This window comes from Lipophrys pholis, assembly GCF_963383615.2.
Source record: "Lipophrys pholis genome assembly, chromosome: 15".
NCBI classification, from domain to species: Eukaryota; Metazoa; Chordata; class Actinopteri; order Blenniiformes; family Blenniidae; genus Lipophrys; species Lipophrys pholis.
Window position 1 is genome coordinate 6,895,031 of NC_137642.1, and position 27,210 is coordinate 6,922,240.

The following is a 27,210-nucleotide window of genomic DNA, read 5'->3' on the forward strand; positions in this document are numbered from 1 at the left end:
AGGTTTCAACACACAAAAACAAAAAACTACCATTGTCATAATTAGGCGTGTTGCAGCAACAGGATCACTGTAGACTAACATCTACAAAGACAACCATTTCTTGAAATTCCTCATATACATAATGACTTCCATGCTTTACATCCACAATGTTCCAAACAAGCTTGCAGTTAATTAACAAAGATACTGAGCCTGATGCCCCCTCAGGGTGAAACCTGTGATAAAAGCATGGGAGCACTGTGTGTAATATCATTATTATATAAAGCTCTAGAGTTACGGTAAAAAAAAAGTATATTAATACAGGCAAATTAAACTGATGAAATAAGTTATACTGCGTGACCATAATTGTAAAAGTTGCAGGTTTGCATAGAGATTTATTATAGCTTTTACTTTAAGAGTCTGAAGATTTCACTAGCACTTATCAAACAAATGCCTTTTATTGCCTACAAATTACTCACAGACCGTATTTTAAAGCTGCACTATGTCTTTTTTTTCTTTTCTTTTAATCAATATAATCACAAATAAAAAGCATAATGAGCCAAACCAACAGTTGTTGTATCATCTCAAAGAAAGTTTGGTGACATGCTGTTGATACTTCTACAAAAATCAGCATATTTTATTCCACTTGCCGCAGCCTGTTTAGTTTTGCAGTAACATGTTTTCACCACAAGGTGGTGAATTGAGTCAATCAAAGAAGCAGCAAGGACACACTCTGGTGTAGTCCATGTGATAAGCAGGTACACGCCATTTATTAGACCATTGCAATCATCAAACAAGAAAAAAACTAACTTTGTCTAAGCAGGGCGGACGTTGCTCACGTGGAGAAAGGAGAACAAGCACAGACATGTAAGCGGTCACATCTCTGCTTTATTTACAATGATAAACCAATTCATCCTATAGGCTTTGATCACTGAGACAAGGTTACATTTCATCCCTCCGTAATCAAAACAAGAACATTGGGTGGGGACTTGGAGGGTTATTTCGCTTTAATCTTTCCTGAAAAATGCCCCCGTTGCGTACTCATCATGTGCATGTTTTACCCAAGAACAGCTTACAAGTACGTCACAATACAAACAACAATGTGCTATATTGTCGTGGTGCTGTCTCTTAATCCGCCGCGTTGAATGTGCACACACTCTCATCTCAATTTATGCTACACCATATTTTTGATTGTTGGTTGCGATCAAAAGCTGTTTCGTGTAATGGGCCTGGTAGGGAAGACAATTCAAATATTGATGTGATGATTAATTAATCAATGAATAGATCTTGAACATACAGACCAGTTTACTCAGCAGCTCAAGTTGAATTTCAAGAGGCAAAGGAAGCATGGAGGAAAACATTTCACTCCTGACTATTTATTTACGGTACTCTGTTTCTTTCCATTCTTGAGGCACCAGTCACAACCCTTGTGAGCCAGTTGTCACAGCTCAAAGTGGCTCCTTTCTCTGCTGCTGTCATTTCCCTGTCAGTGAAGACAAACCGTCCTCCACCTCATTCACCCACAGGTTACAGCACTGCTCAGTGCTGGCAGTGCTGCTCCACATCACACACGCCCAGATCTTCCCTCACTCACTCTTCAGCTTTTTAGCTCGAAGGTCCCCTATTATATACAATTATACAGTTTCTCAACATTTTCACAAATGTGTCATAGGTAAACAACAGAGTTTTCAAAGTGTATCTCCCCAAATCCAGCCTTAGTCCTGATTTCAGCCGGTCTAAAAGCCCTTCTATTGAGCTCTGCTGAGAACAGGCCGTTTCTGAGTCTGTACCTTTAAATGCTAATGAGTTGTGTCTGTCCACACCTACTCCATGCCAGTCTTGGGGAGAAGATCAGTGTTGCCAGATTGAGCAGGTTTCCACCCACTCGGGCATCTTTGGGAAGTTTGTGTTGGGCGGGATTTATGTTGTGTTTGGGCTGGAAACAGTGAGTCAGATGTGGCAACCCCGGAGAAGACGTGGCTTTCCGGTACCATGTGCTAAAGTTTTAATTAGCGTGTTGTTACAGATACTACCATGTGGCTAATGCTAGCGCCTGCTAACTGTAAGGACAACTGTTCTGGTTTTTCATATTATATTGAATTTATTCAGTATATCAGTAATCTTTGTACATTTTTGATCCACTTGGGGGAGGATCAGTGAGTATCCACTAACAGAGGGAGTGGTTTTTTTCCCTGCATGATGTCATGAAGGGAAAATCTCTCAATCACCTGTGCGAGCGCACGTTTGCCAAAAAGCATTGGAGATGACAGACGTCCTTCACTTCTGGGGCCTCATACAAAGGCAATGAGGATATATATTACTGTTAGAAAACTATTATAAAGTGAATTTCGTATATTATGGGACCTTCAGGTAAAGATTCCTCATATATTTCTCTAACTCTTCAGACCAATTATTTAAATTCGGCTCAGTCTGAAGCTCCTGTAATTCTCATTTGCAGCTCAGTCAATCCTCTCCTGTCACGGTCCAACACCCAATGAAGTGATCAAACCTCATGTGGCACTTTCACCTCACCCCGCTGACCGCGCAGCGTCCGCCAGCCTTAAGCTATTCATTCTCTTCATATGGCACCTTAAAAACCATAATGAGGCTGGAGCTGTCTGTGTTTGCATTCATAATCGCACCCTGACACCTGGAACGGTGCCTCTAATAACCTTTGGGCCGCTCCGTGGTCACACTGAGTTCGTCCACGTCTGCTCTCTCTTCTGATTGCATCCAAGTTTGGCCAAAAGGTGTAAAGGTCCAGGAAGCACATTCCCTATCATCAAATATAAAAGCTCTCCTGGTTTAATTATCTTTGCTGACTGCCGCCCACCGATTTTATCCACTTATCGACTTCCTCTGCTCCTCGTCACTCTTCTTCTCCACTAAGCTCTTCGCCCACAGCCGACCAGCCTCTCCTGGAAACCATGTCGCTTCCTCTCTTCTCTGCTTCCTTAACCCTGAAGGATGAGGAGGAAACATCCCACAAGTAATACAAAAAAAAAAGCAATGACTTTTCTGTAGGAGAAAATAACTAAACATTCTGTCAATGTGTGTGTGTGTGATCTTTTTCAGTGTGTAAATGCAACAAAGACTACTGGGAAGAAATATACCCAGGAGATGAACATTCCTGGACCTTTATTGGAAAACACTTCAATCATCACCTGGTCTGAACTGTTTTTGGAAGCAGTTGTGTACACCAAAAGGAGGTTGGCACCTTCTTTTTTTTGATAGTGAAGTTACCTTTTCATGAAGTCTCTAAGCACATGAAATCAAAAGCCTGAGTTGGTATTACATTTTTCTTTCTTTCTTTCTTTTACATGGTTAATCTTTTAACCTTTCAGCCTTTTTGAAAAGAGTCTTAGTAATTTGAGGAGCAAAATGGCAGCAATTTGTGCAGGATAAAAGGACATAAAACCCTCCAATAATCACACTTTTGGTTACCTCGGGGAGAGTAAGTCTGATGTCTAATAGCCTCTCCTCTCCAGTTGAGTAGCACGTCTGCATTAAAGCAGAGAGACCACGCAGCCATTCAGGGACAGGGCTGCCTCCCATCCGATGAAAACTTCAATAAAGTATGAGGTTCCTTTTTTTCCTAGGTCCTGGAAACTAGGGACACACTACACTTACAGCCTTGTTTTACATGAATGTTGTCCCTGAATCTGACAGCCCAACTTCAAATAAACGTCATAATACTTCTCACTGTAAATAAATGCATTGATATACCATTTAGTCAGGTGAACTGTCTGTAAGGAAAAGATGAGGATAAAACACACCACCGGTGGCAGCAGCAACTATTATAAAGTGTAATATAACAATTTATTCAGGTATTGCGCGATCAGCTATGAAAAGTTATTAGTTTCAAGGCATATTGAAACAATATGTAATAAACATGTGAGATATATATATGATATATATATATATATATATGCAAGTCGATGGGGTTCTCTTTATAAAAAGCACCTAGAAATGACTGTGTTGTATTTCGTGCTACATAAACAAAGTTGAATTGGATTGAATTGAAAAAATGGAATGATGAGGATAACTAATAACACAACAAATAATATTCAATTCACCCATCCAGGAACTAACCGCACACACTCACATTCACGCCACGGGACAATTTAGAATGACCAGTTAACCTCACATGTATGTTTTGGGACTGTGGGAGGAAAGTGAGCGGCCAGAGGAAACCCACGGAGACACGGGGAGAAAATGCAAACTGCACACAGAAAGGGTCACGATGGGTTGTCCTGGTCTCGTAGTTCAGCTCAGGAGTCCTCGTAGTTGAAGACACATCGAGGGACGGTTTCTCTCTGAGCCTCACATGTGTGGTGGGTTTAGGACCAGGAGGCTGGAGGAGAGAGGGAAAAGCAAAAGGGATGATAGGGGAGCAGTGACGCTGGGAAATGCTTCCAATCACTTCAAGAGTGAAACTTAAGTGAGAAAATAACTAAACATGTGTGCAGTCGAGGAACACAGACAGAGAGAAGCTCTGTTGAAGCTCATGTGTTCAACACTGTTTCTTCATTTTTTAGTTTTAAAAGAGACAGTTCATCAGACGATCAATGAGCACAGAATGCTGAATCCACAACATGCCAGCTTTGGTTTCTTAGTGTTGCTAATGTTAATAAAAACATGTTAAAGCTATACGAAGTGCTGCAAATTATGAGAATGGTCTACACTTATTGTTCAAAGGAAAGAAAATATGTAAACATACATGAATTAATAGATTATTATTTATAAATACAGTAATAACGCGTGAATACATTTGCACATTATAATATAAAGTCATCCGCATACGGTAGAATAGTTTGCCAACCTTGTCAGTTTTAGCTTCCATGGCTTTCAGTCCCAGCTCACTGGCAACCTTGCCTTATTGTGAGCGTGTGACTGTACACATGCTCCCTGCTCATTAAACAGGCCAAGATCTGCATGCTTTCCATTCAATGATATTTACTTTATCAGAATCGAATCTCCTCCTTCGGCTCACTGAGGTCAAACTGTTCCACCATAATGATCCCAGAACATACAAGTTATCAGAGATCTGTGAAGTGGGTTTCAGTAATTGACTGACGATCCATGTCCTCTATCATCACTCACTTCCAAACTTTTATGTCGGTGCAATCTCTTCTCTCTTTGACCTTTGCTTCCCTCCATCTCCAGGTTCTCTATATTCCTTGTCCTTCACACCAGGACCCTCCTTACACCCACATCATCTTAAATCACGGTAGCTCATCTCTGGCTCGAGGATATTAGACATATATCTGACATTTACGGTGACTTAAGTATCTGCCAGGTTAATTAATCTACCAGCTCAAGACTCGGTTGTTGTTGTGTGGAGATTGAAGTGTTGGAGCTCCTGCGAGTGGGTGTTGCTGTTCTCTGTTGAGCGGGAATAACATGATGTATCCTTCATTACCACAGAGCTCTGTGCCCCCGTCAGTCCTCTGACGGGGGCTCAATAGGTCAGTGCAATTGTCCACAAATATCTGTCAACCGCATTTACGTTATCCTGCTCAGGCTTTCAGGGGGCTGAAGGCTATCCGGGCTATGATTGAGCGACAGGTGGAGGTGGAGGCGTGAGGTGTACCCAGGGTGCTGTGACAGCCACCCACACACATATTCATACTTACAGCCAAATTAGAGACAGTTCAATATATCTTTTGTGGAATGTTTTGGTGTTTGAGGAAGCCAGACCACCAGCTGAAAATGCACACAAGCACAGTGAGAACATGAAAACTCCGAGCAGGAAATTCCCACCTGACAGGGGATTAAAAAAATCCGCCATACACCGACAAGGCACTGGAACGCCACGATATCCTGGTATAGACGATAAACTTAAAGTTTCCTCTCACAAATCCAGAAATTATGCATTGGAGGCTTAAATTGGTGACACTGAAATTGCCTGAAGCTCTAAACGCGAACGTACATTTGAACAAAATAGTATAAAAGAGGGGAAATAAATTAGAAAAATGATAGGAGAGTAATAAAATGATCTTACAAATGGTTTAACTAAACCCAAATGCAAAGGTCTTTTAATTCAGAGGTGTATATTAACAGCAAAATTCCATTGTAAACTAAACAAAATTATGGTTTTACACATTAATTTTAAAAGCTCAATATATTGCACAGTGTTGTAGTGGTTAACTCTTTCTGGGTTTGCATGTTCAGGTTAATCATTACAAGGTCTGTTAATGCAGAGTTCTGTGAGGAAAAGCTTCAACCATTCGACCATCACATCAAGTAGTAACCTTTGGCTGGAAGGTGAACTTTCTACTATTATGCATTTATTAATTGGCGTTGGGAACCAGCAGCACTTTTTCACAAGGAGGCACCACAGCAAGTCACAGGGGCATCGTAGATTTTAAAATATCCATAAGAAAAGAGTTGCTTTCTTTTTTTCTAGGTTTTCCTTTGGATGAATTGCCTTTGCCTCATTTATCAGGACTTAAAGAGACAGAGGAAGAGAGATAAAGTGAACATAATCATCAATATACATGAAAATCCCATCATATGAACGTCAGATTTCATGGTGATCCATGAAAAGAAGCGCTTTAACTTGATACTACTAATGTTTGTCCCAAATTGCTCTTGAGGAAATTCATGGAATGATAAGCGGTTTAATCTTTTCCGACGTGTTCATGGAATACCATTCACCAGCTCCATCAGTTCACAAAGTCATGATATTTGAGGATGACCGAGGAAGTCACGTCTCGGTGGGGAAACAAAAAAAAGGCCCCGAAAAAAAATCTGAGGTAATAAAAGTGTCATACTTATTTCCACAGGTTTATTTGCCCTTTTGTCACCCAGATAGAGTGGAAGTCGGCACTAAAAGGTAGAGAGGGACCCGGCGCCCTGTCATCACAGTAATTACGCTGTCACAATCCACACTCTGTTAAAATTAAGGCCCGAGGAAGGTGATAAGAAAAGCACAGTAAAACGCTTTTTTCCCCTACTATCAAAGAGAGGACTAAATTGTCTCTAATTGCTCTTTTTGTAAGTTTCGAGACAGCCTGTCCTTATAAGCTCATGAAATATAAGGAAAGGCAACTTTTTAATTGATTCAGGACATCTGCAAGGAGTGAGGTAATGTGCTGAAAGTCCCACAAAGTGTTTTTCTCTTTTAGCTTTTTGTCTCCTAACAACTTAATCAAAAACCTAACAACAAAATGTAATCTCTGTCATGACCTTAAAAGCATGCCTGCTGTTGTACAGGCTACTGACATTATAGAAATTTAAAGGGAAAAGATAGAATTATGAATGAATGCAATGTTGTTTCTGGGGGTAAAATAAAAAAAACAAAAAAAAACGAAAGAAGGCAAAACACCAGAATGACGAAAAATACTTTCAGTGAATCTTTATGTACAAAACATTATACAGAGTCTGGACGTACATAACAGGTTATATAACATGAATAATTTCATTTAGGAATTGTCTGGAGGCCATGAGAGTATCGCCATTGTTTGGACACAAGTATATCTCTGGTAAATCTGCAGCAGATTACTGTGAGTTGGACATGTTCGGGAAAAGATTACAAGTTGGAATCTTGCACTTGGACAAACAGCAGCATCAGTTTGAAAATGACTCCAGTCCCAAGTTTGGGCAGCGATAAAGAAAACCGTCAAGCACCATGACAGCAGCAGACATTGTAAACATTTCCATGAGACAAATGAATAGCGACAGCCAAAAAACCCCAAAACAAAACAAAAAAAAAACTGAAAATGAAGATGTGGCGCAGAGGAGGGTACAAAACTGGTTTGGATCTGTGAAGATTTATGTTGTTTATTTTACACTTTCAAATCGGATGTGATGAAACTGACTGCAGCCATAAACACTTTTACAGGACGTTTTTTTTTTTTTTTTTTAAATCATTAACAGTGGCTGGGTGTAAACACAATCATTTATCATCCAGGACTAAAACATAAATGTGGTGACAGTCCAGATCAGACAAGTGTCGCAGAAAATCACCAAGGCTGTTTTTTCCTAAGAGATAATGGAGGTAAAAAAAAAAAAACCCAGACAAATGTAAGGCAACGTCTTATTTTAACCTTCCTATTCAACATTTACAGGCAGTGTGTGTGTGTGTGTGTGTGTGTGTGTGTGTGTGTGTATATATATGTGTTTATTAATTCATTTTGTAAGTTCCTTCCTTCACCACAGCAATAAATTGGTGGGGGATTCTTTAAAAAACTCCAAGAAAGAAACATCAAAACAAAGTGTTTTGATGTCCAAACTGTGCACACAAAGTAATAAAATGTGTGTTTGATAGATTTTTATTCACCTTTTTAAATGGTTCCACACATTCAAGCCACATTCCTTCTTGGAATGCGGCACCATTTAAATGGATGAATAGTTTTTCTAAGAAATAATGTGGCACACACAAGTTGTCATTGTTTGTCAGCGTTGTTTTCCATTGCCTGACTGTATAGAGGTGAATCTCAAAAAGCAACAAAGGGCAAAGGTTTGTTTTTCAAATATTTATATAGAACTTTCATACATTGATATATCTTAGATTTAGTACACATAAAGTGATTTCAGTCATTTTATCTTCTTAAGTCACGAAGAACAAAAATACAGCATCTTAACATTGCAGAATATTTGATATTTATTTATTTTGACTTATGGAAATAAAAGCGCAAAAAGAATTGAAGGGAAATGTTGGAAGTGATTTCGTATGTTAACACAATGAACTTTCCAATCGTGGTGGAATCGTTTGAGATGTACCTTTGAATGTTTTACGACAGCTTTTTCGTATTTGTTATTAAGGATGTTCCGTACGAGATACTCTTGGGCAGTTTTCAAGGGATCATATTTACTAAACAGCTTAGGAACTTTTATCCAAATAAATACGGCTAAAATCTGGAATATTTCCAGAATTAAAAATGACCATCTCCTGGTTTAATACTATCAAGTGGAGACTGATTTCTGTCATTTTGAAGGGATATATCAAGCATGATTAGAAATTGCTTTTAAGCCATTGGGATTCATCCCTGCCTGTCTGACGTCTGGTACGTGGTACTTTTAGGAAACAGCTTGGTTCGATTTATACGCCAGCTCGGAAACATTGTTCATTTCAGCCGTTATTTGGTGGAGGGTTGACGAAATTACAAAGTACAATTAAGCGCTTAAAACATTCACGTCAAAGTTGTACTGCATCTTATTGGTAGTAAAATTGACTTCAATTTATGCACATGCTCGATATACATTCTGTACAAAATAATATATAACAACGTCGACATCGACATGAATGAATACTGTTGGTTTTTGTTTGTTTGTTTGTTTTTTCTCTCTCTCTCTCTCTCCTTCCATCACTGTGCATCACTTCGCTTTACAACCCCCACACATTCGGAGGCAGGAGGGATACATCTGTCCTTTTCAGTTCCACTTCAAAAAGAATGACGAGCGCTGTTGGTCGGGGCTTTATCGACGGAGAGCGTACGCTTTCTGGAGGTCAGCAAAAACCCGATCTGTCAATCATTCCACTCCAGCAACGTCGCCTCTCCAGTCGACTGGGCTTTGTATGAAACATGACTAAGACCCTGCTACCAGCTGGAATCGTCACACACAAACAAAGGGGAAAAATAATCCTCTTTACATTTTGCAGTAATGAACAAACTGTCATTTTTACATGACAGATTAATTGAGGGCTGTAATTCAAATTCATTCAGATCTGATCATCTTTTTCTTGAGGGTGAATAAAATCCAGTTTGAGGAGATAAACGATGGATTCTAACTGGATTGGAGGTGCATGTTAGGGCAAAGTGCAAAGAGGGAACTCTTCAAAAAGCCCCATCTCAGACACATTCAAGCGCTTCGGTCAACACTTTTGTTATTTTCACGTCTGCACTATAAATAAATAGGCTTGACGAAATTGAAAGAGCATGTTCAGCGAAGAGGGGAAAAATAAAAACCTCTTCTCCACTTCTTTTTTTTTTTGATGGGGGTTGGGGGGGGGGCAGTCAATCGTTTCAGCCTCGGGTTGCCTACTCATGAAATCTTCATATGAAGTCCCCCCAGTTGAGACGATCAACATACAATCAAATCCCCGCTTTCATTTGGCCGCGTGCGACAAGAGCTCGTGCCAAAAGCCTGAAATGAACCAGATTCAAACAAAAAGTGGGATCCGACTGTACGAAAGCACCCGATTGTCATGTCTCATCAGAAGGTGTGCCGAGGGATCAGTTCTGATAGAAAGCTGAGATTTTCATTGCACTTTAGTATAACGGCCTCGGGGGTCCATCACTCCCTCGGCTTTATGAATATAACACTCACAGGCCAAATCTCCTCTAAATACACATCATTGTCCTCCCCATTTGTAGCTCTGATAATATAATGCCCCCTAGTGGCAATAAAACTTGAGTGGAAAGATTGAAAGGCAGTTCTTTTGATTGGTCTCCATGGGGCACATCACAACAAATGGCCTCTCCTCTTCCTCTCTCATGTGTGACATCAGCACTGACATCAGCCTGAACCCATCCATTTCCCCCACTTCCTGTTTGAGGAGGAATGCCCAAATATGGCCACCTGTCAGTCTGCGACAAGGCACACCTCGGCGAGTGCACAACTGTACGGTACACTTGTGCCACATTCTCTGCAATAGTGGAAAACTCGCTCTCATTTTCCTCCCTGAAGCCTCTCATTAGGTCTGAAGCGAGAAAAAAAAAAAAAAGAACACTGTATACCAGCTGCTTCTAACTCTAGATAATAAATAAATGATCCTACTTTGAGCACTATACACACTACTGTTCTATCTTTACTATCTATAGATATGTGCAAATGTTTCACTGGTGCCCTGGGCGGCCGTGGCCTTAAGACACACCTGTAGCTGTCTGTAGACATATAAATACGCATCATCAGGGGGAGCAGACCTTCTTCACAGTGAACATTTTGACATGCCGTAGCAGGGGAAAAAAACAATAAAAACAACAAAAAAAACAGACATCGCCAACAGTGTGGCTCAGCCCTGTCTAAGCAACAAGAGAGCCCCAATCCAGAGACTGGCTCATGTGGAAGGAATGCAACGTTGATTCATGTCATTTACACACTTTCCCTGCTCGTCCAAACCAAAACGCTGTGGAGAGGGACGGGCGGACTGAAGGGTCTGGAGGGTCGGAGGACACTGAGGGCGGCAGTGAGGGCGCTCAGGGTCGATGGAATCTGAAAAACACAAACCCACCGGCTGCGTGAAAACACAGAATAGGAACCGTACCTATCAATGAAGACAAATACTCCTTTTATATCTTAAAAAAACATGACATAGACTCTTTTGCACATTAAGGTTGTTCATTTCCCCGTGGAAATTGTTGTAGTATTCAAAATGGCAAAATTTGAATGGGAAAAGCCTCCATAGACCATCCTGATGGTTCAAATGTTTTAGAGTTACTGGGGAACTTGTCTATTTGATTTAATAAATGTCCTGTTGACTACCCAGTAAGATTCTACAATTTTTTGTTGGGGTCTAATATTACAAAAACGCGCTGCGTGGTCTCACCTCACAGCAAGCATAAACCCAGCGCGGGCATTTCTGAATTTTCTCCCACAGTCCAAAAACAGACCTGACAGACTAACTGGTGACGATAAATTGTGTAAATCTAAGCGTGTGATTGTCAGTCACTCCGTATTCAACCTGCTCAGAACAGATTAGAATCAGCTGTCCTTGTAAGCCTATGTCGAACAATGCAATATAGAAGATGGATGGAAGGTAAACTAATGGGTCAGATGGGACAGGTCTCATAACATATTGTGGAGTGATTTGCGTTGGAGTGAAGTCATTCGACGGAGGCAATGAGGCGTGGTGATGGAGCGACGCCTGACAGCGCCGTGCAGTGTAAGCATGTGCTGGTTGCATTCAGGCGCCCGATGAAGGAATAAAATGAAGAGGCAAAGGCTTGATTACGATCAGATCATGGCTAAAACAACCCACTGATGTTGTTTTGGGATCTTACACCTAAAAAAAAAAAAGAAGCACAAGTTTTGGAAAGAAATATAACCAAGCAGTTGTTTTTATGAAAAGCTTTTCTTCTCCCGGAGTTGGCTGTGGTGCTGTAAAAAAAAAAAAAATTCGATTCTAACTTCCTCTGTCCACAGTAGTTGCTCGCAAATTGTTCTCATCCAGGCTCTGACTACTGTGGTGGGATTTCAGGTGAAGTTTCCTGCCGACGTCTTTTCCATTTCGACCTTGTTTGTGCTGCACACAGCAGAAAAGCGGCTGTGACAATCTGCCCAACCAACCTGCACTTTTTCTATTAAAGGTTTCCTGATCCTGGGATTTTTGTCATTGGTTTTTACCGCTTACTTTAAGTGCCACGACTTAATGACATTCAGACAGTGGGAATTACAAGGTGGGGAACTTTTTATGGCCTCCGCCTTGCTTTGAACGCAGGTGCTGATAGGAATCTGGCGGCGCTGATAAATACTTTGACCTCTTATGGGGGGGGGCACACTAAAACTGACACATTTTAAAGACCATTGTTAACATGCCTCGCAACTTAAACGTGTTGGTGCACCTGCAAGACGTTATATTACAAGGGGGGCGACATTTGACCTTTTTATTTATTTATTTTTTTTTTTTTTAATGCGAGTTCGTGAAAACAGGTGATGAGAAATGCAGAAACGTCAGAAAGCAGTATAGGTTGTCACTGGCTCCTCTCTCTCGCTCTTCTCGCTCTGAATGATCTAACTCAAAACAACAGGAGCAACCGCTACCAGAGGCCAATGAACTGGAGTTGATTTCAGCCGTATGTCACGTCTTTAATGTGGACGGTGGGAATGGCTTTAGGGCCGCGGAATAATGTAAATATTGATCAACCGGAGCTAATAAACCACAGGATCTGTGGTGATAAATCATTGATGAGGCTGCAGTCGGGTTAAATGGTGGAGGCCGACGACCACTTAAGTACCTGGTGAACTGTTTACTGTCTTCGTGAACCTCCATCTCTCGGCTCTTGAACTCGTTCAGCTCCTTACGGATAGCAGCCTGCAGGGATGGAACACACACACACACACACACACACACACACACACACACACACACACACACACACACACACACACACACACACACACACACACACACACACACACACACACACACACACACACACACACACACACACAGAAGGATCGTATTGAGTCTGCGAGTTTAAAACAGCTGCACGATGTTCTGTGGAAACCCGACGGTGCTTCAGGGAATCAATTAAAAGCGAACGTTGTGGAACAATCGGGAACAAACTGAACAAATTTGACCATATAGGAACAATTAGTGGCTTATAAGTGAGAGCGGGGAGCTTGTGACTGGAAAGGTCCATCACAATTCCTGAACGCCTCAATTTTAAGATTTCAAAATATTGGTCTGACCTGCTGCAGTGTCACAACAAACGTGTTTTTATTCCACGGAAATCTCAAACACAAGGGGTGGCCCATCTTGATACGTTTTATGGCCAAAGCTTTAAAATAAACAACCTCTGTGTGTGAAGCTGGCTCTGGCACTGCCTGTTTGTCAATCTTGTCTTAAATCTGACCGATACTCATTGGTTTTAAAGTCAGAATGAGAGCTGCTATTAATTTCTATTAACTTTAATGGTTATGTTGAATCCTGGCTGCCACTTTGGTCAACAGCTGTTGTTTTAAAATCTGCCCTATCAATTAATTTGATTTGGATATATGACAAATGAGTGAAGTCTGTGGTCTGGTTCTTGTCAAAGCGGTTCTCAACATCACCACCAGAGGGCAGACCAGACACAGGATGAAGGAGACAGAAAAATATAGTAAATATATACAGTATATATACTATAAGTATATTTATAAAGAAATGGAAGGAACAGGTTAGTGAAGGTTCACTGTAAGTTAAACTTATCAACAATCACAGGGGCTCATGTCAGTGACGAAGAAACAACAAATCCATTGTTCATATTTTCTTTTTTTTTTTTACCAAAAAGTGGAATCATATTAATTCAGTTAGTCAAATTTAAACTATAAACTTGATATAGAAGGTTATTTTTGAAGAATTTCCCCCAGGAGTTAATAAAATGATTGTGATTATTGCAATAAAGGAAGGCTAGACAAACGTTTACACTACACTTTTTTCTTTAATGCTCTGCCATCTAAGTTTTGAATCCATAACACATGGTCTGTGCAGCTTGAAATGAAGGACAAAATAAAATGTATGTTGCGCTTCCTTGCCTTTTTGAGTTACTCATCTGAAAGTGATTAAAACCAAAGATCAATTCAGATTACCTCAGGTGAAATTTAAGAGCAGGCTCAAGACCTTCCTTTCTAATAATATATCTAACTGATGTCCCCTTTTTACCTATTGTAGGATTTTTAAAATGTTTATTTATTTATTTTTGATATGTATATCCAATGGCAGGGGTCGGGGGGGGTATCACTTTGGTTTTATTCAGTTTTTACCCCGTGAAGCACTATTTGTTGCATTATTTTGTACTAAAAGTGCTAAATAAATACATTTTAACTGACTTGAGGATGGAAAAGTTTACTGATGCTCAGCTATAGTCCGAAGGTTCATAGTTCTGTCTCCTAGTAGGTTTTTACAATCTTAAAAACTATGAGTGATAAAAAGTTGCAGAAAACATTAAAAAAAAAAAGACTGTTTAAAAGAGCTGCGCTCCATAATACAGCTACATTAACAAAACAGTGTTAACAGTTGAGAATTCTATTAAACGGGATATTTATTAGTGAGCTGACTGACTTCAGGTTGTCCCCTGCCTTCACAGACATGTCAAAGTCCATTCACGAATAGTTTCCTGGGATTATTGAGGAAGTATTTCAAGAGCTCGCGAAAAGCCTCGGCGTCACCTAATTTGCGATCGACTGGAAAACTGAAAGTACAAGAGGCAACACTGGTGTGGAACTTCATTTGTGATTTTGTGGCTGAAGTCAAACTCCTGCAGCATCCCTGGAAAAGTCCCATAGAAGACAGGATGATGAAGAAAGAAAAAAGTGCATAATCACAGAGATTTGTCCACATTTGACTGTGCAATAAATTCATATGAGATCATTTTGGCCATCTTATATGTCAATTTATCATAGATCACTAATAAATATGTCACTTAATTGATTCTTAAACTGTGGCGTGTGTACATCTCCCTCTGGTGGTAATATGTGGAAAATCCCCCTTTTTAAAAAAAAAATGAAATCAATTTGGTAAATATTCAGTATTGCAGTGACGGCAGTACCTTGTCAGCAGGAGTAAGTCGTGTCCACGGTTTGTCCGCCCGCCGGTCGTAATCCTTTGCGTCCGTTACCTCCACATATTCATTAAAGCGCAGGATCCTGCGGGCGACCAGCTCTGCCACTGTGGGCCTCACACTCAGCTGAAAACACACAGAGACAGCGGGACAAGGTTGTATTCATGGACATCAATAACATATATAAACAATACTTTTATTTTATAGTTTTGGATTATATCAGTGCTGTGAAGCTTCCCAGTCTCAGTTCTACCTGCATCCACTAGGTGGACTTATCTCTCCACACAGAGCATCTCCTCTGCCGCCAACCATGACTCATAAGGTGGAGCAAAACATATTAGCAGCTAAATATAGCACTCGCTGTGTCCTTTCTGCTCCCTCTTAGACGTGAGAGTGTGGTTTGTGTTTACAGTACCTTCCTGGAAAGCCTCCTTTTAATCTCCTGCTTGGCTTCTTGCTCCTCGGCTTCATTTTTCTCTGCATGTAAAGAAGCAACACAGAGTCATTTCACACCTCCTCTGTCTGGAAGCGGCTTCTGCTTCTGTTAATAACCACAACTCGACGTGCCGCATTAAAGCACAACTGTGTCAGTGTGGCTGGGTAATTGCCTTTGGATAAACAAAAGCAGACGGGGAAGCGAGTAAATCACCAGAGTCAAATCTGTATTGTAAATATTCCCGTGGCGTCTTCATGGATGTGCAGTGAGGAAATGTGGAGAAACATTTTGTGAGTGACGCTTGTAATCTCCTCCACCTCTCGTGGTCCCACCAGAGACAGAAATACAATCATGACACAATAAAAAAAACAGACAGCCGACTAAATCTTCCTTGTGAAACAATGAATTCTGCCTTCATAAAAAGTAAAATTGTTTTTAGCTCTTTTTTCTTCACGGTAAACCACAAGACGTAAAAGATCATATTAGTAAAAGGTGATTTTATCTTAGGATTTATAGCCGAGCTGTTGTACCGGGTGGGGTTATGCAGATCGGTAGCAAATAATGCAGGAATCCATGTCAGTCATAGATTTTTATGGGACAAATGGTGAAATATGTGACCACAGTTTGACCACTATTTCATTTTATTATATAAAATGATTAGTAAATGTGTTAACTGAAGTTTCAAAAGTGACAATGGATGCAACAAAAATGAAATTGAAGAACAAATAAAAAGTGTAAAGCAGTGTAAAGCATAGTATGATTCTTTTTCCAGTTATGACACTTCATACCGCGGCACGTTTTAGACTCGGCGGGTCCAGATGGATTTCAGATTGTACACTTGAGTCACCGAACAACTTCTCTACAAATCTGAGTGAAAAGCTACTGCTTGTTTTCACACCGCTTTTCCCACCGTTACTAAACGGCTGCAACAAAGCCACAAACACGACATTTCTCGTCGTGTCACACTGTCTCGGTTTCATTTTCAACCATCCTATAGCTACTGTGGATATATCCTTTATATAACGGGTGATTTCCACGTTTATATCTGATTTTAATCTCCTGTGCTGTTTCCACTGGATACCAACTGGTGATTACAGGCTGTTGAGTGTTATTTTCCGCTTATTGCTCAATAACTCAGTGTTAAGCAGCCGCTGAGCAGCTGCGTTCAGCCACGAGCACAGATAATTGTTTGCAATAATCGCACCTAATTCTTGAGAGCGTATAAAGGTCAGTGTGGAATATAAAAAATGGAAAATCCTTTCAGAGGACTGACTGGATTCCTTGTTCTGTAAAAAAAAACAACAACAACTAATTTCAGAGCAAGTTTTTGAGCAAAGACTTTATAAAAGGAAGGAAATGTTAAAGGCTCCAATGTAGGAGACCCCGACCTTCCAATGAACAATAACTCCAACACACCAATCATGTGATCAATAGATCAATTTAGTTTTTGCAAATTATCATTCCTATTATTATTAATATCTTTTCGTTTACGATTCGGTCTGACTCAGGTCACCCAGGACCTTTTTCAGTGAAGCGGCTTCAGCAGGGGGAGCAACTCATTTTTTCTGAAATTCCAGTTCAGTAAATAAGTAAATTAAAAACAATGTTTTTTTTCATTAACAAGTCTTTTTCTTACGGTGTGAAAAAACAACTTTGTGAGGTAACGGTTGCTCGACGCAACTAATAATGGGAAATAACGTGAAAAATGTGACCATTTTCGACATAATGAAGCCAATAATGACAGTAATTTTCATTTGACTGAGGATTTCTCGGTGACATCCTGAGGTTTGGTCAAGCAGAGATAAAGGCCTTATGATGAAGCCTGATGAGGTCCAGGTCTGTGCTGCAACTGCTTGAGCTCCTTTAACACACTGTGCTCCTCTCATTGTCTCATCCTCCATCCAATTCAGTCATTCATGTATGATACTATTGCATCCCACTCCCTTTAGGTCCTCTCTCTCTGGACGCTGTGGAATTGGTAAACTGTGCTTCAAACCTACAACAAGTCTGCAGCGTCTCCTTCCTTCCACTGCTGCATTTGTTTGCTAGTATGGGATTGTTGAGTTTTTGCCCGTAATTGTTCTTAATGTAAAACCGTGCTAGAACAGGAGTAACTTAAAGAGAAACGAATTGAGTTTAATGATAGTCCTAAAACTCACGCTTGAGGATGTTTCTCTGCTCCAGCTCCTCTGTGGTGGGCCGTTGGCTCAGACGTCTGAAATCACAAAGCTGAGGTCAAACATGTTCGAGATGGGAAATCATTCAAACATCTTAATTATTAACTTTTCTGTTTATTCTTTCTTCTGTCTTCCACCTTTTATTGCTCATTGTCCAAATGCTCTCTGGTACCTTTTCCTACTGAGTAGAAATTATCACACATTTTCATTTTCACTAGATCCTGCACACCACCCACATCTACACATAAAAAAAAAATCTTAACAACTTCTGATATTACCCAACAGCCTCGGAAATCTGGGAGAAAAAGTAACACCTCCCTACACTTTGAAAGCCTGCTTTGTGTGCCTGTGTGAGAGTGTACCTGACAAGCTTGCTGCCTATCTGCTGGCGTAGCTCATGCCTCTCCGTCTCCGAGCTCCGTGGAAGAATGTTTTTCTCCTCCAGCTCCTTCTTGCTCGGCCGGTTCCCCAGTTTAATGTTCAAGGTGTCTCGTCGGCGGATCTTGCTGGCCAGAGAACCTGGAACGGAGAAGGGACAGAGGTAGCGCGCTGCTGAAGGCAGGGAAACAAAACTCTACACCATCAGCATGTATGTGATGGAATAGTTATGTTATGATTGCAAACGCTACTACAGAGGTGAGTCATAATGGATTACATGTTGGTTAGTAGTCAAATTTCTGACAAACAAGTCGGCGGCCATATTAACACTGAGCAACGGAAAAGAAAACATGTCTCTGTTGGAATATCGTCCTGAATGAACATTTAATTTTGATAGTTGTAACGACGACCGTCCTGTGAACCTTCAGCAACTTCCCATGTGGTGTGACACAATGCAGTGTTTTGCTGTAAATGCTGACTGGACAGATAAAAACAAAAAGGATAAACTAGTTTTTAGCTTCGCATTGCAATCGATAGAAAAAAAACATGTGTTTCATAGTTTATTTTGCAGTTTTGCCTCTAATATTGTCTGTAGGTGTGTCGTATGTGAGCGTGTGCAGTTTTTCTGTGAAGGACTAGTGTCTGGTCCAGGTACTGCTACCCTCAAAGGATCTGTATTTGTTCTAATACTCATAAATACTGAGTCAGATGAGTGAGACATGCAATCTGATTTATAGCATGTATTTAAGAAAGAATAAAGAGGCTGAAAAATACAAATGAGCTGAAAGAAGCAAAAACCAATGAGCCAATGTTCTTTCTTCTTAACAATTTCACAAATGTGTTGCCGTAAAATTTTATGACACAGTAGAACAGATTATAAAAAAATATTGGCATACTGTTTAAGTACTCATCTTCTTCCTCCTCTTCTTCCTCCTCATCCCGGTACAGGATGGGCCCGTCGGAGTCGGAGTCACTGGTCTGGCTGTCTCTCGGCCGGTCGGGAATGATCGTGACCTCGGCCTGCTCAGTGTTAACGCTCAGACCCTGCGGCTTCTCCGCTTGTTTCTCTGCCGACCTGCATGAAACCATAATAATGAGACACATCTTCTGCATGTATGCAACACGGCTCAGGAATTCTAAAGACATGAGCATTAAATGTTTTTATACTTCTGCCTACAAATGAAACGTCTTTATTTTCAAACTGTTCTCTTAATTCACCGATCGCCTCGTGCCGCTGAAAGACTGAGATGAGTGCACGACCGCATGTCTTGACTAGAGTTTTACCTCGAGCTGTTCTCTGCACTACACTGCGTTTCCCCTTTCTTCTTTCCATCTTCTCCTCCCTCTTCCTCCGGCCTCCCCCGCTTCTCGTCATGCGAACTGGGGTTTGTCTCTCCCTCTGTGAACGACGTGTCCTCTGTAGCAGCGTTGATGCAAGGTGACTCGGCTGTAGTTTCAGGAACTCCACCTTTGTGGGTCTCTTCTCCTGCAGGCGAAGCACTGGGGACAGATTTATGCTGCAGGGCAGCAGCCTGACGTCCCTCAGCCCCGTTGCCTGCAGCTTTAGACGAGACGGGCTTGGCCTCCGAGGCGGAAGGAGGAGAGTTCGCCTCCCCGGACTGACGCGGGGTCTCTGCGGAGGCTTTCTGAGTTAAGATGGACGGAGTGGAAGTGTCCGATTTCCGGTTGGGTTTGACATCTGTCCTGTCAGTCGGCGCTGCGGCGCCAGCATCCTTGGACACGCGGGAACGGAGTGTGGAGGTGGTAGTGCTTTTTGCTGTGGATCCCGGCTTCTTTGGATGGGAAGATTTGGCTAAGAAAAAGTGAGAACAAGCACAAAATGTGATTTCGAAAAAAAAAAATAATCCTGCTGGTGCACTACTTCTCTGCAGGTTTTAGCAATTTATACACATTACATGTCTTACATAAGTCTACAAATATTACATTTGGGAAGATTGTTTTGCAGTAAATATAACTCAGGTATTTTGAAGGAAGAAATCAGGATTTATAGAAATGCAGGAGTTTTAATATTTACGTCAAAAGTCTTTTAACAGTCGTTACAGGAACTCTCACTCAACTAAAAGTAGCACCAAGCCAAAGCATCTAAAGCATATCCAAATTTAATTTCAAGCCTATAACATCTACATTCCAATCTTCGGTTTCACTTTCACTCAAATCGTGACCTCAAACTTGTTATTCACAGAGCAAAGTAACTGTTTCTTTTCCGCTGGACTTAAAATATTACCCCCTGTGCATTAGACTGTTGTCAAAATAAATAGTTTTTACATTTGATTGTTTGTAAAAAATATATCATTAAAAATGACAAACACGTCAATCCTGGGAGCACATGTTAATGATTTCAGTGTCACAAGATCAGACCAGGAACTAATATGAATTCAAATAATAAAGCATACACTATATATGCATTCATTTCAAATGGTGATAATATTTTACAGGGATTACAATAACCAGGTGCAGGTAATAAAACAGCTTTTCCAGGTTCACCAAAGCAACCGAATGAACTTAAAATGTTATTTAATCGACTTTCTTTAACAGCTGCAACACTTCATACACAGAAGAGGCTGCATGGAGATCACATGCAGTATTGTTGAAGGCTGAACACAAGAACACACACAGATATAAACACACACAGTGAATGAAAGGTGGTGATCATGCCTGGGCATCATGCCATTAAACACAAGTTTTTCAGAGGTCTTTCTAGTAAAGTCATGCAACATTATCTTTACTATCTGCCCCCCCCCCCCCCCCCCCCGCCCACACACACACTGTTGTACTCTAGAAAAATGTCTCAAGTGACACAAATAAATCTTCATTTCTGCTTTCTCAAGAAACAAGAGGCTTCTAAATGAAACACAGCTACTGCAGTTACTCAGTGACTTGACTTTAAGCTGCTTTTTAACGGGGAGAGGACACTATCGAGAGAGAGAGAAGCACAGAAAAAACAGCGAAACTCAAACCCAACACTTCAAATATACACAAGAGTGCGTATAAAGCCGCAGGCGGCTTCATAATGAGTCCCGTTTCCCTTCGAGGTGCGTTTTCCATGCAGCGGGGAGGGGGGGGGGGGGGGGGCAGGCAAGGGCAACAGCAGCACCACTCGCTTCAGTCCCAACCAGCTGAACTTACCCGTCCCACGGCTAGTGTTGTTAGTACTCCGGGGGTTAGCTTTAGGCTGCGAGGACGAGCCTGTTTTGGGTGCGGTCTTAGCTGTCTTTTTAGTCCCCGAGGCGCCATCTTTGGGCCTCGGCGTGGCCGCGGTGCCACTGGCCGCTTTGGAAGAGGCAGGAAGGGTGGAGCCTTGCTGTTTTTTAGCCTGACCTTCCCGAGGTCGCACCTGGTTTGTACGGGCGACGGGTTTAGTATCACGCCTCTCTGAGCAGATCAAAAGAAGCAGGAACCAAAAGGGGGAGTATTCAGAGGTTAACAATTGGAGGCTTAAAAACAAAGAGGCTCTTCTGAGTGCTCATCTGAGAGATAGGAGCACACACCGACATGCAGACGAGCACAGAGAGACACAGGAGATACTAGAAAGATTAAGCGGGCGGCTGGTACGGAGCCGATGACGATAAAAGAGTCTTGCGCCGCCGAGATAGATAAAATGTGCCCATTAACCTTCATCGCTTCCTCCTGGCCTCCAGTGCAACGGTATGCGAGCTCTGGTGCTGTATTTGCAGAGTTTGTTGCCTGTGCCTTTTTGGATTATTGACAAATGAACAAACAAATGGCCATAAGTTCAATGCTAACAGTGTTGAGATGAAAACAGCACAAACACTTAAGCAGCATCAGACACAAGAACAGCGGCAGATCCCCCGAGGCAGAGGGAAGCATTAGGAGAGAGACACAGCTCTGTGCAGACTGCGAATGCCTGATATAATGGCAATATCTATTTGAGCACATTAGACCCGCTCAGGTATCCCACAGAGGATTCAATGTCAACAAGAAAACTGCAGCAGATTCAAAGGCATTCTGAGGCCGAGAGGGAAAAGGCTTCAGAGCGTCTAAAAAAAAAAAGCGGTGATATTTAGGTGTAGCTGGTAAAAGCCACACTGTGAGAGGACTTTGAAAGTGTCATATTCATGAGAAACACACTTTGTTGGAACTTTACCACTTCACTATTATCAATAAGTATTTCACAGCAGCTGAGCTGACTGTAACAATGTTTCTTGGATTTACTCGTTCACTAACCAACAACACATCTCGGAGTACGATGAGGTCATCAACGACTAAAATGATAAATCTGCTCAATATGGAATTACTGGAAGGCCCAAAGCATTTCTGTAAAGAAGCATCAAAGAACATTTGATCAACTCTTGCATTCCCTTAAAAAAGTTTTCAGCTCCTTTGATGTTTCTAAGTTTTTATCCATTTATTTTGTCGAGTCAGTGCCCCAAAATGTAGCCAGAAGCGAAAACAGAGAGTGCCTCATGATTTCACATCTGGGATTTAATGAAGGTCGGTTGTCAAAGTACAAGTTTACCACCCCAAAACATTGTTTGTGTAATTAATCTTCATAAAAAACTGTTTATTCGCACATGTTAATATTAATTAATTACCAACAGTAATGTGAAAACCACTCCGAGAAAGCAGGGCGATGACTCAGAACCGGATGCAGGCGTTACCTGTCTTATCCTCAGTGCCGCCTGGCTTGGTTGCCCGTTCCTCCCGCGTCGTTTCAGCCGTCTCGATGTCAACTTTGACCTCCTCTGATGTCAAACCGGATGTGGCGTGGCCGTTGAGGTTTTCACTGCTGATCGGTTCATCTGGGAGAGAAGGCGTGAACCGAAACCAAAGAGACTGTGTTAAATGACGAGTCTGTTAAAAACACTGAAAAATGTTCACATCTGTAAAATTACTTGGGAACAAGTGAACCAAGAACTGAGTGGCTGTTCTAGTAGCATCTATGTAGAAAAAGATTTAGCATTTCGCCTCTTTGGGAAGTTTTCATCTCCTCGTTTGTTGCTGTTACTTTGATCGTCGCGTCATAAAACAACTCTCACGGCTGTGTACAAATCGGTATCGCTTTCTGAAATAAGATGGCCTATTATTTCCTCCAAAGATGCCATCATGATTGCTCGTCTTTCATCGCGCGGCGCAGAGCTGCCTTAAACAAGCGTGAGGGCCAACATGTGCATGAATCACAGGACAGACCTTGATCAGGGATGAGAACTCCTTTTCTGATAAGCTCTTCTCGAGTTTGTCTGGTGGAAATTTTTCTCTCGAGAACTGAAAGACGAACAAGGGGGAAAAAAAAAAGGGTCAGTGCGAATCAATAAAGACATCGGAGTAAATCCTTTTATTTAGCTCTCCAACAGCAGTCAGTTTTTCCTCCGTAGGAGTCGACTAAAGCGTTACGCAACAGTCATGTTCCTCTCATTGCAGTGAACATTTCACTGCAATCTCCATTTTGACCTACGCACACGCACACGCACACACACACACACACACACACACACACACACAAAACAAACAAACAAAAAAACATAATTTGGACAAAAGTTTCATATAAAGACATCAAGGACATCTGGGAAACAATTATGTCCATTTGTTTTTTTTTTTTTTTTTGCTGGATTCACAAAATCAGAATTAGATCTCAACCTGAGAAACAAAAATACAAATCAGACCAAAAAATTACAAAAAATATATATTTTTTAATCCTTTTTGATGTAAGTATATTTGATGTTTAGCTTGTGTACAATGAAAATCATTATATTCCTTCATTTTGGACACCATTATGCAAAAGCACTACATAAGAGAGTTTAGTTACACAGTAAGCCACGTTGTGCTCAGCAAAGAGTGACTGGAAACCAAGTAGAAGGAGACAGCCGGTGATAACATCGGAGAAACATAATCAAGATATGACAAATTAGATGTTTACAGTTGAACCTGTTTACTCCTTTCTGGCTCCGACTGTGGTTGTCCTTGACTGTTGATTAGAAGCAAGACAAATCTAAATTAAACACACCATGGGATGAGGTCTGCCTCCCAGTGAGTGGCTCACATCGTCTCGGACACTGGCTTGAAATTGATCACATGTGAACGTAGACCTCGCTTACAGGTAAGCAACAGATAACACGTGGTTTGTATTTACCTCTACACTTCAGGGATGAGTAAGTGAGAACGACAAACACACCAGTCACTCATCTCCTTTCCTTAAAAAGCTCTTCTGAGAGAAACACTGCTCTCCTGTTTCACACCCGACGTGCCACACAAACAGAGAAATCGCGAGCCGTGATGCTCTCCACAGTTTATCATTGAGCGAATCAGAGGCCCCATCAGTCACACGTGCCCACAGCGTTACCTTTGGAGAGATCCTGGAACTTGTCGCTGGTCTTCTTCTTCCTCCACTTCCACGGCTTGAAGAGTTTTCCCAGAGACGACAGCTTCCCCCGCTGCTGCCGCGAGGCCGGCGTGTTTTGGGCGTTGGTGGCGCTCTCCACCGCCACGTCGCAGCTGGCCAGGGAGGACGACTTCTCCAGCCCATCAACTGCAAGACACGCAGACGCACAGCTGATTCAACAGAGGGAAACAGATGCAAACTAAATGCAAAAAAAGCAGTTAATTTTTATTCAGCTACACTGCAGTGAATAGCGCTCCCACCTCACACCAAGAATATACTCTTCTATAGCCTCCCACAATCCAAAAGCATGCATGAGGTTCATACAGTACCTCACCAGCGGTCACAGGCCACACCAGCTTCTGTGAATCTGCAGTGGACCGCACGTCCCTTCACCTCCCTGACAATTAGCCCACTGACACTGATCTGACAGGGTGAAGACCCCTCTTAGACGTCTGCTATCGTCTGACCTCTTTCCTTCAGGTCACTGCAACGCGACGCTCAGAATAGAGGCACTTAACACTCCTGAAGCCACCGAGAGGCCGGCCAGGCACTTCTGATGTATCAGGGCTGTGCACACCTGCTTCATCCCCGCCAGCAAGCAAACTTTATTTGACTCTAAATCACAGTCGAGCTCGTATACTTTGCTCAATCTGCATTTTCCATTTTCTTTAATGCGCGACTGTTTACGTTTGTGATCCTCTCATGAATATATTTGTCTGCCGAATGTCGCTCTTGAGCGGCAGCAGTGTACTCTTATGAAATGCCTGCCTGGAAACTTGATTTCCTCGGGGGAAATCTGCCGTAATAAAGTGAAAGAGGAATCAACACGGGCCGTTCTGAAAGTAGGCAGCGGGCTTACAATAACATAAAAACAAAAACAAACCCGAAGTAAATATCGTTGTCACACATCTTTGCAGTTGTACAACTCTTTCAACAGGCAAACGGGAATATTTCTGCACAGTATTTGTGGTGCGTGCGCTTGTGTGTGTGTCTTGGCGAGACCGCTGTCCTTTTCCACAGCTCCGCCTCTTCCTGTTAAAAGATTAGAAGTGCTGTGAACCTTCTGGAAAACTGCACTGTGTGGGAAGTTTAGAGAGGAAGGAGAGGTGCTGTGTGTGTGTGTGTGTGTGTGTGTGTGTGTGTGTGTGTGTGTGTGTGTGTGTGTGTGTGTGTGTGTGTGTGTGTGTGTGTGTGTGTGTGTGTGTGTGTGTGTGTGTGTGTGTGTGTGTGTGTGTGTGTGTGTGTGATTCCCCACATTCAACAAGAGGAAGTTTTCTTTTGTGTTTCTTCAGCAACATAAAGCCGCTGAATCAGTGCTGACTGCAGGGAACTCGGGAGGATTCAAACCCCTGATATTTATGCATCCAATTAAGCTACACCAGGAAGGAGCCAATAATAAACGTATAAACCAAAGACAAATAAATACGCCCCTTAACTCCTGAAGTTCGACAAATTGAATGCCTACTTTTAACTCTGGTTTAGGTCTGCTTTCTAATTGGTCTTTGACATATGAGGCTGGTTTGTCTCTGGCGGCCAGATGTTGTGTGGACTGGAGGTCTTGCTCCTGGTGTTGAACTGTGTTTAGACTGTTTTCTACCTGCTGTTTCACTCTCACTTGGACGAGTTCAGACCTGGCTCTTTAACTGGGTTTATTATATGGTTTCTAAAGGGCACCAATGAAGCTGGTTTCAAATAAGGTGAATAACTGTATGGAAGATCATTTCTAACTTTTGGCTGTTTTTTTGTTGTTTTTTTTAAATAATGTTGAAACTGAACTTTTCAACTGGGTTCAAGGTGATTTCCAACTTGTTTTCAACTGGTTCCTATTTTTTACTACTTGTGAAACTTCACTTTACACAGTTTCAGTTTTCCTTGCATTTAAGTGTGTCTTGTGCCACCTAAAATGTCACTGTTAAAGCTTCTATACTACATATTTACTATATCTGAAGAGTTAAGAAATCCATGAGAAAGCTGATTAAGTATATAAAAAGCAGCAATATTTGCAATGCACTGACAAGAAATGACAGCTGTTGAGAGTTTTAATTATTATTTGGCAGCCATTCTGTGGCTCTTCGCTTATTTAAAAAGAGTCATGAGGGTAAAATAACAATTTTTGACACTTGAAACGTTTAGTTCCCGGGTGTCACACACATTTTGGTTCCGAGGCCACATACAGCTCAATTTCATCTTGAGTGGGTCAAACTGGTAAAATAATTCCAAAATAACCTTTATATTTTTTCTTTGTTGTGCCACAGAGTATATGTGATGAAAATGTCTCTGTTTTTCCAACTCTGAAGAATTAGTACCAAAAAATGACTGCAATCTCAACATTAAGCCAATTTTAATGACACAGGCTAGTGCAAACGAAATTCTGCTATAGGTGTTCATTAGGCATGTTTTTACAAACTCACCCCGACAGCATGGCTTTGAGGCTAATGCTTGTTTGCTATCTTTCATGGCAGCGTCACCGATATCTCAGCTCACTCTCAGTGTTTCTCAGCGGTGTGTTCACTGAAGAAATCTGTTTAAGAAAACCCATGTTTTCTTTGAAGTTTTTACCATTTGCTTGGTGGTTTTGGGGACCAGATTGGAACCTCTTTAGTTTGGTTTTGGCCCACAGGCCTAATGTTTGACACCCCTGCTTTAGTCCCATCCAATGCAAAATACCCACATCTC

General features: G+C 41.5%; 1 protein-coding gene across 6 annotated transcripts in view; it reads right to left on the reverse strand.

The window, feature by feature from the left end:
• Positions 1 to 9,264: 9,264 nt before the first annotated feature.
• The window catches only part of phactr2 (phosphatase and actin regulator 2), a 48,936-nt gene continuing 30,990 nt past the window's right edge, over positions 9,265 to 27,210 (reverse strand). For 3 of the 6 annotated variants that reach the window (XM_080482139.1, XM_080482141.1, XM_080482140.1), the window contains exons 2-13: positions 24,496 to 24,681; positions 23,346 to 23,420; positions 22,817 to 22,957; positions 21,324 to 21,569; positions 19,461 to 19,989; positions 19,073 to 19,251; positions 18,161 to 18,317; positions 17,781 to 17,836; positions 15,601 to 15,662; positions 15,174 to 15,311; positions 12,879 to 12,955; positions 9,667 to 11,136 (exon numbers count right to left, since the gene is read on the reverse strand). In XM_080482139.1, the coding sequence (XP_080338265.1) occupies positions 11,121 to 11,136; positions 12,879 to 12,955; positions 15,174 to 15,311; positions 15,601 to 15,662; positions 17,781 to 17,836; positions 18,161 to 18,317; positions 19,073 to 19,251; positions 19,461 to 19,989; positions 21,324 to 21,569; positions 22,817 to 22,957; positions 23,346 to 23,420; positions 24,496 to 24,681 (1,862 nt within the window). In that variant the 3' untranslated portion in view covers positions 9,667 to 11,120. Of the gene's footprint in view, positions 11,137 to 12,878; positions 12,956 to 15,173; positions 15,312 to 15,600; positions 15,663 to 17,780; positions 17,837 to 18,160; positions 18,318 to 19,072; positions 19,252 to 19,460; positions 19,990 to 21,323; positions 21,570 to 22,816; positions 22,958 to 23,345; positions 23,421 to 24,495; positions 24,682 to 27,210 lie in introns of all 6 variants that reach the window. The other 3 variants (XM_080482142.1, XM_080482144.1, XM_080482143.1) reach the window with 2 other exon arrangements.